General features: G+C 38.4%; 1 protein-coding gene across 1 annotated transcript; it reads left to right on the forward strand.

The window, feature by feature from the left end:
- Positions 1-1,009: 1,009 nt before the first annotated feature.
- On the forward strand, positions 1,010-12,204 carry LOC133229246 (endogenous retrovirus group K member 19 Env polyprotein-like). The gene is made up of 3 exons (XM_061385763.1): positions 1,010-1,015; positions 9,722-9,852; positions 11,208-12,204. Exons 1-3 carry the CDS (start codon positions 1,010-1,012, stop codon positions 11,734-11,736), a joined length of 666 nt encoding a protein of 221 aa, XP_061241747.1. The 3' UTR covers positions 11,737-12,204.
- The last annotated feature ends 2,662 nt before the right edge of the window (positions 12,205-14,866 follow it).

Consider the following 14,866-nt stretch of genomic DNA (forward strand, 5'->3'; position numbering starts at 1 on the left):
TTTTCACTTTAAAAATAATTTGACCTTGCATTGTTGTATTATATATTCACAGTAATTATTTAGTAAAAATTGAAAGATTGTTTCACCTTCCACACTAGTTTTTCCCCAAACCATAAGTTTTTCATTCTTCAGATCTCTAATTAGATTACACTTGCACTCTATTTCTTCAATACATAATTTTTATTCTTTAGGTAATTTTAGATATTTGGTAATTTTTTTAACATTTTTAATAAGACAATTCCTGAACTCAAGCATGAGCAAAAATGACTTTCAGATTTGTAAAAAATGAAAGACAGTTTTGGATCATTTAAAGTTTTGTACACAAAATTTTCTTCTTCTAGACGTCATAAAAAATTTTTCTATAGTGTTCTGTTACCAGTACTTGAGAAGGGAAGTATGATATTTTGAATTACCCTTTGTTGGGAATTTTGCTTTTCTGCCTGGCTTTATTTTTATAACTTTTGTTGACATTAAAAATTTTAAGATGGAAGTATATTTTGAAATAGAGCAAACAGGTTATGTTTCTACATGGAATACTTTTCCTTAGATATTAAACTGCCCCTCCATCACATTTTTCAGTTGTAGCCCCGGTATTGCATTTGTAAGGAGATCCTTCTCAACCGTATTATTTAAAAGTAGAAACCAACCTTTCCCCTCTAACATTTTCTGTATTTGCTGTTCTCCTGAGCATTTATTATCTTCTAATATGTAGCTTACCTAATACATTATGTTTGCCTTTACTAGAATTTCGTCTTCCCTGATTGCATGTTTGTAAAGAATCACCTGCAATGCAGGAGACTCTGGTTCAATTCCTGGGTCTGGAAGATCTGCTGGAGGAAGGATAGACTACCCACCCCTTTATTCTTGGGCTTCCCTGGTGGCTCAGCTGGTAAAGTCCTCCTGCAATGCCGGAGGCCTAGCCTGGAAAATTCCATGGACTGTATAGTCCATGGGGTTGCAAAAAGTCAGATACTACTGAGTAACTTTCACTTACTAGAATTTAAGCTCCATGAAGGTAGGAAATTTGATCTGTTTGTTTACTGACATTTCCAACAAATAAAGTATTTATTTGTAGAATAAATGAGTACTTGATGGATTATTTTGTGACTCTTAATTATATATATTTTTTGCATTGCTTGAATACTGTTGGTCTGAAGATTTAAGTGTTTCTTTATGTAATGGAGACTTCCCTGGTAGCTCACACAGTAAAGTGTCTGCCTACAATGTGGGAGACCCGGGTTCAATCCCTGGGTTGGGAAGATCCCCTGGAGAAGGAAATGGACCCCACTCCAGTACTCTTGCCTGGAAAATCCTATGGACGGAGGAGCCTGGTAGGCTACCATCCATAGGGTCCCAAAGAGTCAGACATGACTGAGTGACTTCATTTTCACTTTCTTCACTTTATGTAATGGAAACTTTCTTCTATTGTTTTACTGTTGTTGTATACATTTAGAGACTTCAGAGTAGCCTTTTCATCTGAAATATACCTTCTTCCATAGAGTTGGTATAAATTTCTGTTTGTCTGTAAGTAGTTCAGTATTAGGCTTTGGAATGCAGTGTAAGATTTTTAGATTTTCTTCCAGGACTCCACTTCAATCAAAGAGACCAAACTAGATTTAAATTTACTTGGGTTACACTTTGTTACTCCAGGTACCCAGTAACCTGCATAAGGCATCAGAGCTGAAGTCAGTCAGTGCCTGATTTTTAACATCTTTTGTTATTCGTTTACATGAATCCAACCACTTAGGTGAAACAGTGATCCAGTTCTATGCCTGGCTCAGTTTTCCAAGTTCAAAATGAGCTATCACAATGTTCCAGTTCTATTCTTGTAAAACTGTCCAAGTGAACTATTAATATAAACTCGGAATAAACTTCCCATGGCTTCATCACTCTGTTTAGTTTTTGAGGTCTCATGAGGTTCTTAAACATCATATTCGAATCCATGTATTCTCTAATCCTACTATGACCTGTTTACTTGGTTCTATAAAGGGCTCTTTCTCATATTCTGGATCAATCTTTGTCTCAAGTATGACTTTTGGGATTGAGTTTTCAGTATAGTTTTTTAAATGGTAAATATCTCAAATTTTGTGGCATATGGTTTTTCAACATTTCCTAGTTAGTATGGAAATTTTCCTTGTTTATTTTTGAAATTCTAGTCATAATTACAATAGACATCCTGTAGCTGCATGTGCTCATGTTGGAGCTAATGAGAAGCAAATGGGAATTTCATTTCATCAAGTATGCCAAGTGTAGGATTTTATATTTTGGCATAAGTGTTTTAAAGACAATACCAGCCTGGAAATTATATCAAACAATGTCTAGATAGAATAGCCTTGAGAATAGTAGGCCTTAATAATAGTTTTTGTGGAATTAACTCTACAATAGATCTTCAGACTTGTTTTTGTTGACTTTTAAAACCCATCCTGTTTTCTTTCTCTCTTTTTTGTTTTTTGTTTTTTTTTTTCTTTTTCAATCAGGTATACTTAACTGCTTTCCCCATTTCATAAATATTTCAAATTTCTTCCCAAATTCTTGAACATGACAACCTAATAATTGCTATATTTATTTTCATTTGTAGATGTAAGGTCGATTTATATAGGTTTTCTCAGTTTGTAAAATATGATTTTCTAAATTCTAAATATGGCTAGTATTTCTTTTGACCCCTATTAACGACTGAATCATAACAATTTTTCACCAGAAATATTAAATGTTAAGTCAAATAGCTGATCATCAGTCCATATGCTATCTATGATTTGATCCAAGTATCTCTAAACTTCAGTTTTCTTAAGTACAAAATGTTCAGATTCAACTAGATAATATCAAAGCTTCATTCAGACACTAAAACCTCTTATGACTTTCCTGTCACTCACCAGTTCCTCTCTTGTTGGATGGAATTAAGTTAAAAATAAAAGTCTTTTTACACTGTGACTCATGGGAATGTGAGTTTTTTTAAATTAATCTTGACAACTTTAATTCAAATGAGAAGGAAAGAAAGGTTTCTTAGGTGACCATGGATTTATTTTAATCAGACTTACAAAAGGGAAGATTCATAAACTTGGAGAAATTAAAAAAATGAATCCAAAGCTTTATATGAACTCTGGATAATGTAAAAAGAAGGAGACATAGAATGGACTGGGGTTTGTAACAAATGCCAACAAAAACAGTCATTTTGTTCTGTTTCCTATTATTTGATAATTAGAGAAAGAATGTTCTCTCTCTAGATATTGTTTTGTTAAGTGATGGCTGACAAAGCAGACTTTTAGGATCTTTCCTCTCCATAATAAAAATGATCTTTAAGCTGGAAACAAGTCTTAAAGGAAATTAAGCATCAAAATATTCAGCTACACACACATGGATGCCCATAAACATGCACACAAAGCTGAAACAATCATTAAGAACAATTTGGAACTGTAATACACTGGCTACCACTATGCGCTAATAAACTTTTGGTTTTGCAGGTGAAATAAAAAAGTAAACAAGGCAAAACAAAAAACTACCAGCTGCTAACTCAGCTAACTTAGCCCAAGCTCCGAAATCAGCCCATTTACTAGGTGTTTATCTGCCCTGTGGTACCAACTTGGTGGTTCAGTACAAGGGCACCCTTATGATTGGTTTCATTCTGATCTTGAACCTTGATGCTCAAAACCATATGTTGTGAATAGGCTGTTGTGCTATAACCTTTAGTCAAGTGGGCGAGCACCTACCTGATACGAATAAAAACCAAGAAACAAAACATCATATTTGCTTGCCTTAAAAAAAAAAAAAAAAAAAAAACTAAACTAAACTATCTCACTATCTCAACTCTAGAAACTTCTACTCTTTCTTCACTGGTAATTTATAAGAAAGGAGTAGATAAGAAGGAATATCAAAATAATACTTGGAGTGGCATTTGGCATTACTGAAGTATCTTTCTGGAGTTGGAAATTAGTAATATATAGTCAGTCTCACTGCAACTTTAAGTAGAGTGTTCTGTCAAGCTCAAAAACTGGGCTCATGATAGTAGTCACTTGTGTATGTGTGTGTGTGTGTGTGTGTACTCAGTTGCTCAGTCATGTCAACTCTTTGCAACCCCATGGATTATAACCTGTCAGGCTCCTCTCTTCATGGAATTTCCCAGGCAAGAATACCAGAGTGGATTGCCATTTGCTACTCCAGGGGATCTTCCTCAACTAGGGATTGAACCTGCTTCTCCAGTGTTTCCTGCATTAGCAGACAGATTCTTTATCACTGTGCCACCTGCACCTCCTTTAATCATTATTTATTAGGCTCTGTCCTCAATGATGAATTTAATTAAGCATAGGTAAATTCCAGTTTAGATTTTTCTCTGTTTATGAAAAATATTCTCAATCATTAATAGTAAAACACAATTTAATTCCTTTCCAGTCACTCTCAGTTGATATTATTTGTATCCATCTACCTGTGGTCACTTGGAAAAATATATAGGTCACTTTTTATTTACTTTTTTTTTCTTTTTTGTATTTAGTGACATATATTAGATGAGATCCAACTAAATATTTTATTAAATGCACAAAAATATAAGGAAGATTTACCTTCTGAATTTTTTTAATTTCCCAATTTCTCTTAATTTCCTTAATTCAGATGGAAACCTCATAAGACTAAAATCCACCTAAGATATATTAACTGTTGCATTATATGCTAAATTAAAGAATATTGTACCCTCAGTAACATCCACCAAATCTTTGAAATTTAGTGGATAACTGTATTTTGATACAGAAATTGTGAATGAATCGTGATCATGTTCTTTTTAAACTGTCTTTTTAGAGATGTTATAATGTGTTAAAAAGCTCTTGAATCTGACTAGGTTGGACAAACCTTTTTGTTCTTAGAAAAGTTTTCTTTAAAGAACTTAAAAGCTGGAAAAAGTTTCAGTCATGCCCTCTAAATTGAGGGGGTTGGACCTGCAGGATCTATAGTCTCTGCTGACTCTAAGATCTTATACTCTTAACATAGCTGTGGCCAGAAGTAGACTTATAAAAGGCGTTCAGTTCAGTTCAGTCACTCAGTCATATCCGACTCTTTGCGACCCCATGAATTGCAGCACGCCAGGCCTCCCTGTCCATCACCAGCTCCCAGAGTTCACTCAAACTCATGTCCATCAAGTCAGTAATGCCATCTAGCCATCTCATCCTCTGTCGTCCCCTTCTCCTCTTGCCTTCAATCCCTCCCAGCATCAGAGTCTTTTCCAATGAGTCAACTCTTCGCATGAGGTGGCCAATGTATTGGAGTTTCAGCTTTAGCATCAGTCCTTCCAATGAACACCCAGGACTGCTCTCCTTTAGAATGGACTGGTTGGATAAAAGAGATGTGCGGGGTGAAAGGATGATACAGGCACTTCTAATGAAGGAAAGGGAAGGCTTAGGAAAATTTTAAAAAGTCATAAAATGAATATTTTATCTTTTGTTTGGTATTAAGGCCCTAATGGCTTTTTGTTTGACTTCCTTTGTGACTATTTAAGTTCATTAAGAGTTATGTCTCTAAATGTTAGTGTTTTCTTTACTTCACTACAGTCAAGGTATTTAATAAATGTCAAAATAGACTGAACTCTGTTTATAAAAGTTAATTTATAAAGTTTTTACTTTGAGAGGAAGATCTTTAGAAAAATGTCTTAAAATAGCATTAAACACTTGACATTCTTTCTTTACAAATAAAATATTTTCCTAGTATTTTAACAAGTTTTATTTTTCAATTGAGATGGCATACCTTTTTCTCAAAAATGTTTTTTTTTTTTAAGTTGAACTGATAGTAGACTTACTATATATATTATTTAGCAACAGCTACTTTCACTCCCATGTACTCTAGTGTTACAAAAAATATTTTAGCTGTTTGGACATAAGCTTCAATGCTCATTCAAAAAATTATTTTAGCATTGTATGAGTTAGAGAAAAAAGCTAAAGAGTACCTAGTGTGGTAGGCAAAAGGGTCCCCTCAAAATGTCCATGCTTTAATTCATAGACCCTGTTAATATATTACATTACATGGCAAAAGGAACTTTGTAGTTGTGATTTCGGTTGCATTCATGCTGTCGCTTCAGTCATGTCCGAGTCTTTGGGACCTGATGTACCTTAGCCTGCCAGACTCCTCTGTCCATGGGATTCTCCATGCAAGATTCCTGGAGTGGGTTGCCGTGCCCTCCTCCAGGGGATCTTCCCCACCCAGGGATCAAACTCTTAAATCTCCTGCATTGATGGGTGGGTTCTTTACTGCTAGTGCCACCTGGGAAGGTAGTTTAGGCTATCGACCTTAAAGTAAGGAGAGTAGCCTGAATTATCCAAGGGTTCCAATCTAATTACATGAGCCTTTAAAAAAATCAGAGAACTTTTCATAACTGAGGGAAAAAGTAACAGAGGAGGGAAAATCGGAGAGATTTTAAGTTTAAGAAAGTTAAGACCTGCCTTTTTTGGTTCTGAGATGTGCGGTCCTATTTGCAAGGATGAGACTGAGGCCTCTAAGGATGAAGCATGGGTGCATGCTAAATTACTTCACTTGTGTCTGACTCTTTGTGACCCCAGGGACTGTAGCCCACCAAGTTCCTCTGTCCATGGGATTCTCCAGGCAGGAATACTGAGGGGGTTGCCATGCCCTCCTCCAGGGGATCTTCCAAACCCAGGGATCAAACCCCAGTCTCTTATGTCTCCTGCATTGGCAGGTGAGTTCTTTATCACTAGTGCCACCTGGGAAGTCCCTAGGGATTATGAGTAGACCCTAATTGAGAGCCAGGAAGAAAATAGTGACTACTATCCTATAACCAGCTGGGTTCAGCTGACAACCTGATTGAGCTTGGGGATAGGAAGGGATATATTCTAAAATCAGGCTATATTCACTTGTATTGTCTTTGCTGCTGCTGCTGCTGCTGCTAAGTCACATCAGTTGTGTCCAACTCTGTGCGACCCCATAGACGGCAGCCCACCAGGCTCCTGACTCTGGGATTCTCCAGGCAAGAACACTGGAGTGGGTTGCCATTTCCCTCTCCAGTGCATGAAAATGAAAAGTGAAAGTGAAGTCGCTCAGTTGTGTCCGACTTTGCAACCCCATGGATTATAGCCTACTAGGCTCCTCCGTCCATGGGACTTTCCAGGCAAGAGTCTTTAAGTATACCTAATAGATGTTTCCTGATATCCTCCAAAATACTGCAGATAGTAGATATTAACTACATCTGCTGAATAGAACCAAATGATCATGTTGACCATTGAAATAGCACTGATTATAATATCTGACACTTGATATATAGTAGAAATGTTATATTAGCATCTTCCTTCTATATAAATATCCCAAGTGCAATTAATGCCATTCATTGGTATACTGGTGCTGTTTTTTTAGGAATGTAGTTCCAGAAACTCACTGCTCAGTTTGCCCTTTAATGTCAGGTAAATCACAGTATTACAGAGAAAATAGCTTAGATCAAAGAAAGCCAAAACATTCAAGTCAATTAATTCATGAACTTCAATAGCCAGTGGATGGTGAGTCTCTAATTTATTTTAAAATGTGACAGTTGAAGCAAAAGGACGCTGGTTTAGAAAGTTGTACATGTGAAGCATTAGCTGAAAGAAGCACAGAGTTTGACTGAAGCATCAATTTTAGAATACTTTAAAACTCCATTCAAGAGTATTAGAAAGATAAATGAACAAAGAAAAATAAATGAAGGGGAAATATAAATTAAGAAAATATCTGATAAAGTATAAGAATTAAACTTCACTGTTGTAGTATTTTCAGATTCTGTTTTATGTGTATTAGAGTAGACAAGAAGCTGTATTATTCATCAAAAGTGAAAGGGATTGAATTAAAATTAATAAGCCATAATGCTCCATATTGGGTTCATGCTTTAGAAGTTTAATGCAATAGCAATTGAATGAGCATTTTCTATAAATAAAGGAAGGGAGTTATTATTCAAGCCCATATGTTAAGGGCCACTTCAGTGCTACCAATTCTCAACTCTGTATTAAATAAAGTTTAAGACAACATTCCAAAAACTAAAATCATGGTATCTAGTCCCATCACTTCATGGCAAATAGATGGGGAAACAGTGGAAACAGTGACAGACTTTATTTTTGGGGACTCACTGCAGATGGTGACTGCAGCCATAAAATTAAAAGACACTTACTCCTTGGAAGGAAAGTTATGACCAACCTAGACAGCATATTAAAAAGCAGAGACATTACTTTGCCAACAAAGGTCAGTCTAGTCAAAGCTATGGTTTTTCCAGTAGTCATATATGGATGTTAGAGTTGGACCATGAACAAAGCTGCTGCTGCTAAGTCACTTCAGTCGTGTCTGACTCTATGTGACCCCATAGACGTCAGCCCATCAGGCTCTCCTGCCCCTGGGATTCTCCAGGCAAGAACACTGGAGTGGGTTGCCATTTCCTTCTCCAATGCATGAGAGTGAAAAAGTGAAAGTGAAGTCGCTCAGTCGTGTCCGACTCTTAGCGACCCCATGGACTGCAGCCCACCAGGCTCCTCCATCCATGGGATTTTCCAGGCAAGAGTGCTGGAGTGGGGTACCATTGCCTTCTCCAAAACAAAGCTGAGTAGTGAAGAATTGATGCTTTTGAACTGTTGGTGTTGAAGAAGACTCTTGAGAGTCCCTTGGACTGTAAGAAGATCCAACCAGTCCAACTCAAACCAGTCCTGAGTTTTCCTTGGAAGAACTGATGCTGATGCCAAAACTCCAGTACTTTGGCAACCTGATGCAAAGAACTGACTCATTTGAAAAGACCCTGATGCTGGGAAAGACTGAAGGCAGGAGGAGAAGGGGACAACAGAGGATGAGATGGTTGGATGGCATCACTGACTCAATGGACATGAGTTTGGGTAAACTCCGGGAGTTGGCGATGGACAGGGATGCCTGGCATGCTGCAGTCCATGGGGTTGCAAAGAGTCAGAGACGATTGAGCAACTGAAGTAAACTGAACTGAAGTTTAAGGCAAAGCTTACTTTACCTTACCAATTGCTCATGTAATAACGATATGGTTTTCTTATCTGAAATAAAAATACCTTCACTGCATAGATCGTATTTAAAACTTACATTTTTAAAATAAGGATAAGTAATGTCATTTGCATGTTTCCTTCTAGAAATAAGCTGTAAAATCAAAATACCTTTAGTATTTGTAGTGATAGGTATTCTCTGTTTTATTGCAGATAAGCTAAAAATATCAAATCTATAGGATCCGAAGGGAAGGTTTATATAACTCAAGATATCTGTCCATGTTAGTAGAATAAGAGACTTTTATTATATTATTTACATATGACTGATACATCACTTCCCAGGTGGTGCTAGAGGTAAAGAATCCTGCAGGGAGCTGCCCGTGAGAACGGGGTCCTTTATCTAAAGGACACAGCTCTGGGAGCTGCCTCAGTCCTTGAGGGTTTGCTTGCAAACATAGCTCTCTGTCCCACCACCCCAGAGATTAGGTGGTTATTTACTGCAGACACCTGGAGTTCTGGACAAACTTCTTACGCACAGGGAAATGTTATCTGGTGTAAGAAATAATAACAGGGTGCCATTCCCATGCTCTCAAGATTTCTTGTGACTTTTTGTAAGATGTATAGGTCAACCAAGAAAAAATGTTAACTGTCTTGTTTTTCTCTTGCTCTCCTGTATAAATATAAGATGCTGAATAAAGTCATGGTCAGACCGCTTCCCTTTGTGGAGACGTGTCTGAACCTCTTGACCCCATCTTTGTTGTAGTATTCTTTTGCTGTAGTATTCTTTCTCAGCCACGTCGTGCACGTTCTCGGGACCTGATCGACTTTGCCGGCTGGCACGGGCAGGTGGCGCCCAAACAGGGACTCGAGAATCAGAGCGCAACGACGGCCGCTGCCCGTCAGGATTGAGGTAAATAACAAGGAATTCCTAATTATTTGAAGTAAAGGGCAGAGAGTGTTATTGTCGAGAGTAATAAATCATGGGACAAGGCAATAGCCGCCAGTTATTTGTACATATGTTGAAAACTATGTTAAAAGGCAGGGGAATTCATGTAAATAAGTTACACTAGAGAAGTTTTTACTTTTTATAGAAGAAGTTTGTCCTTGGTTTCCAGAGGAAGGAACAGTTAGTCTGGAAACTTGGAAGAAAGTAGGAAAACAATTGCAGACATATTATTCCTTACATGGTCCCAATCGTGTCCCTGTGGATGCTTTTTCTTTGTGGACTCTCATAAGAAACTGTCTGGATCCTGAACACGAGGGACATAAGATTCAAACAGCCCTCCGGGATGCCACAGAACCCAAAGCTGCAGAGCTTTCCGCCCCTCCGCCTGAGCCACTTTATGCCATGCCTGAGAGAACAGCTTGTAAGGCTGGAAGGAATGATGATGTGTTAAGCTCTGATGAACAGGAAGAGTTAAATGAACAAGTGGGTCAATACCATAGAGAGTATATGCCTTGGGAGATGATGGTTAGCATGCAACCGCCCTCGGGAAAAGGGGAATTAAAGCATTCAGGGCTTTCTGAAGAACAGCTGGAGAATTTAATTCAGAAAATTGTTATAGCAGTAAAAAAGGATGCACAGGGAGACTCCCGCTCCAGCCAGCCTGTGCCTCCAGCATATCCTTCCTCGGTTCTTGCTGGGCTCGACCCACCTCCGCCTTTCGTAGAACCACGAGAGTTTATACCTATCCCTGCTTCTTTGCCCGGTGAAAACATAAAAATTAGAAGTGAGATATTATTATCTCCTCTTCAACACGTGATTAAGCGAGCTAATGATGAAGGAGAACATATTCCCGGGTTTTCAAGAATCTATCCAGTATTTGAAAATGCTCAACAGCAGAGGTATTATGAGCCGCTACCCTTTAAACAACTAAAAGAGTTAAAAATGGCTTGTACACAATACGGCCCGACTGCGACATTTACTCAGGCTATTATAGAGGCTTTAAGAAATCAAAATCTGCCACCTAATGATTGGAAACAGGTTGCTCGGGCTTGTCTATCTGGAGGAGATTATTTACTATGGAAATTTGAGTTTGCTAAAAAGGGGAAATTGTATCTCAATACCCCCTCCAACTCTCTAAACCATGCTTTATTTGTTCTAAATTTTTTACAATTGGATATATGTGGCCGTTCAGCAGCACAGCGATTTTGGAACTTTGATGCGCGAACAATAAGACCTAAAGTCTTTTGGAAAGACCCACTTGTGGGAAGATGGTATGGACCATAATTTGGGGACGAGGGCATGTTTGTGTTTTCCCACAGGATGCCGAAGCGCCGCGCTGGCTGCCGGAAAGGTTGGTACGCACGGCGGAGACGATCTCTAGTAAACCAGATGAGGAGATTGACGATTCAAGAGCATGATGAATTACCATCTCGGCAACAACTCCACGCATTGATGCAAGAGGCACAGAATTGTGTTGCTGTGCAGGGCGATCTGATATCGCCTTTAAGCTTCCTGATAATCTTATTAATTATCTTAAATCAGATTAATACTGCACATTCTGAAGAATATTCAAGTGCTTACTGGGCTTATTTTCCCGACCCTCCCCTTCTCCAACCGGTGGGTTGGGAGGGTCGGTCCATTCCCATATACACTAATGATACTGTGGCTTTGGGTGGTTTTTCAGATAAACATGTTATTCCTAGTAAAGTTATTTTCTCTTATCATGGAATGTTTGATCGTTTACCTATTTGTCTGTCTAGATATTTTAATTCAACAAGATTCTTTTTGTTGGAGAGTCAGGATATGCTGATTATGACAATGGTTGGAGCCTATATATTCCTGGAGTAACGAAAGAATCTGGAATTCCTCAACGTCGTAATGGAACTGGTCCTTTAGATATCCCTTTCTGCGACTTTAAAACAAAGAGAAGAGTCACTGCTGCACCATGGAAACTGTGTCGAGATGGAACTGCTACGGTTTATAACATATTTGGGACAAATGAGTCATTGTGGGACTGGTCTCCAGACTCGGCCGGAAACCCTGGAGCTCAGGATAATAGAAACTTTGCATCCCATATTTGGAATTTGGGCGGCTCTAAAGTGTTCCAAACAGAAATCTGAAAACTAGCTGCCGCCCTTGGATGTGAGGGTTCCTACCTTCAGGTGGGATCAAAAGTGAGACACGGTTATTTATGGAATCTCACCATGAGGTACCCTCGTGCATGTGTGCCTCACCCTTATGCTTTACTAGTAGGATCTGTAAATATACAACCTGGGTTACGAAATTATAATATAACTTGTAACAATTGTACCTTAACTAACTGCGCCAGGGGAATTACTGATCAAACTAGGGTTCTAGTCTTAAGACAGCCTGCTTTTTTTATGATTCCTGTAAAGATTAATGGGTCTTGGTATGATGAAAAAGGACTTGAGCTTTGGAGAGAAGTAGAGGGTGCTTTAATGTGTTATCACAGGGGAACAGGATTAATAATTCTGGGATTTGTGGCTTTGTTAACCCTTATTGCCTCCTCGATTACTGCAGCCCTGTCCCTGGCACAATCAGTGCAAACTGCAACTTTTGTTAATAATCTGGCACAAAATGTATCCGTTACCCTGGGGACTCAAGAAGATATTGACAAAAAGCTAGAGGACTGATTGAATGCCCTTTATGATGTTGTAAAATTTTTAGGTGAAGAGGTTCAAAGTATAAAGCTGAGATTACAGGTACAATGTCATGCCAATTTTCGATGGACCTGTGTTACCCACCCCCCCCAAAAAATATAATGGTAGTATAACTGCTTGGGATAAGGTGAAAGCTCATTTAGAAGGTATTTGGCATAATGAAAATATTTCCTTAGATTTACTGCATCTACATCAAGAAATAATGAATATTGAGAATGCACCTAGACCTGATTTGGATGTTGCAAAAAGAGCTGAGTCTTTTGTTAAAGAACTTTTTCAACGTGTACCTACCGTCAATAGTATTTGGTACTTGGGAGCAGCCATAGGAGGACTATTCTTAATAATTTTAATTGTTTTATTTCCTACACCTTGTTTAATTAAAAAACTGATTGATGATCTATAGATGATAAAGACTTCCATCTATAAAAATTGTCTGCGGTTAAAAAGCCTGCACCTGCGCCTATATAAAAAGAAAGGGGGAGATGGGGGAGCTGCCCATGAGAACGGGGTCCTTTATCTAAAGGATACAGCTCTGGGAGCTGCCTCAGTCCTTGAGAGTTTGCTTGCAAACATAGCTCTCTGTCCCGCCACCCCAGAGATTAGGCGATTATTTACTGCAGACACCTGGAGTTCTGGACAAACTTCTCACGCACAAGGAAATGTTATCTGGTGTAAGAAATAATAACAGGGTGCTATTCCCATGCTCTCAAGATTTCTTGTGATTTTTGTAAGATGTATAGGTCAACCAAGAAAAAAATCTTAACTGTCTTGTTTTTCTCTTGCTCTCCTGTATAAATATAAGATGCTGAATAAAGTCGTGGTCAGACCGCTTCCCTTTGTGGAGACGCGTCTGATCCTCTCGACTCCATCTTTGCTGTAGTATTCTTTTGCTGTAGTATTCTTTCTCAGCCGCGTTGTGCACGTTCTCAGGATCTGATTGACTTTGCCGGCTGACTCCGGCAGAAGCCAATTGCTAGTGCAGAAAAATTAAGAGACTCAGGGTTCAATCCCTAGCTGGGGAAGATCCCCTGGAGGATGGCAGGGCAACCCACTCCAGTATCTTGCCTGAAAAATCCCATGAACAGAGGAACCTGGAGGGCTACAGTCCATGGGCTTGCAAAGAGTCAGGTATTACTGGAGTGACTTATCATGCAGTACCATAATGAGGAGAAAAGCAAGGGTAACGAGTCTGGTGGGCTGCAGTCCATGGGGTCACTGGAGTCGGACAGGACTCAGTGACTTCACTTTCACTTTTCACTTTCATGCATTGGAGAAGGAAATGGGAACTCACTCCAGTGTTCTTGCATGGAGAATCCCAGGGACAGGGGAGCCTGGTGGGCTGCTGTCTATGGGGTCGCACAGAGTTGGACACGACTGAAGTGACTTAACAGCAACAGCAATAGCAACAGGGTCACAGTTTTTCAGCAGGTCAATCTGGACTTCGCTAAAGGTCTAGATTGAGAATTCTGTGGTTGACAATATTAAAAACACATTAGAAAAGTGTGTCAGGGCTAGCTAACTTAGGGAAGCATGACAACTTCCTTGTGTCTCAGTTTCCTTATTTCTAGAATAATGGTAGTAGAACTTATGTCTGTGAAGTTTCTATGAAGCTCCAGTTACATAATCTGTAAAGTCCTAGTCCATAATCACACAATAAATATCAGCTTTTATATTATTATTATCATTAATGTTGTTATCATCATCAAAATGCCTTGCCATAGATTTGGTCTTGACAAAACTTTTTCCCAGAGTGAAGATCTTTATTTTGGCATCATCTCAAATGGAGTAGAAATCTTCAAGGTAGGAACAAACTATGGTATCAACAATTAAAAATGTAAATTTTCATACTGAACCTAACTATTCATATTTTCCACACCCTTTCCAATTATCTCTACAAATTTTGGGAAGGAATTTTGGTTTCATGTGCTGGACAATTCAAGAGAAAAAGATAATATAAGGATATTAAAGTAGACATCTGTGCAGATGACACATAATGGCTTTTTTTTCTCTCTAAAATATAAAACAGAATGCTTTCCATGTCATTGGAATTCATGAGTGAATGGAATTGAATATATGTAGCTAGCAAAAGCAAAATAAAAAGAAAAAAAGAAAATTGACTTATTCTAACTCTTATTGTACTCTTCCAGATTCAAGGCTTAAAATTAAAACAACAACAACAGCAGCAACAACAGCAATCTGTATTCTTCAATGTCTTCTTGGCTTCACAAACATAACAAGTACCTACATGGATCTTGAATAGAAACAATGATGTGTTTCGGGAAAGCTTCATGTATTAG

The sequence above is a fragment of the Bos javanicus genome, chromosome 17, assembly GCF_032452875.1.
Source record: "Bos javanicus breed banteng chromosome 17, ARS-OSU_banteng_1.0, whole genome shotgun sequence".
Lineage (NCBI taxonomy): Eukaryota > Metazoa > Chordata > Mammalia > Artiodactyla > Bovidae > Bos > Bos javanicus.

What these genes read in the sequence shown, in the direction of transcription:
- LOC133229246 (XM_061385763.1), top strand. An exon ending in CGCTGCCCGTCAGGATTGAG is followed by an intron (nt 9,853 to 11,207) that starts GTAAATAACAAG and finishes GTTTTCCCACAG; the next exon opens with GATGCCGAAGCGCCGCGCTG.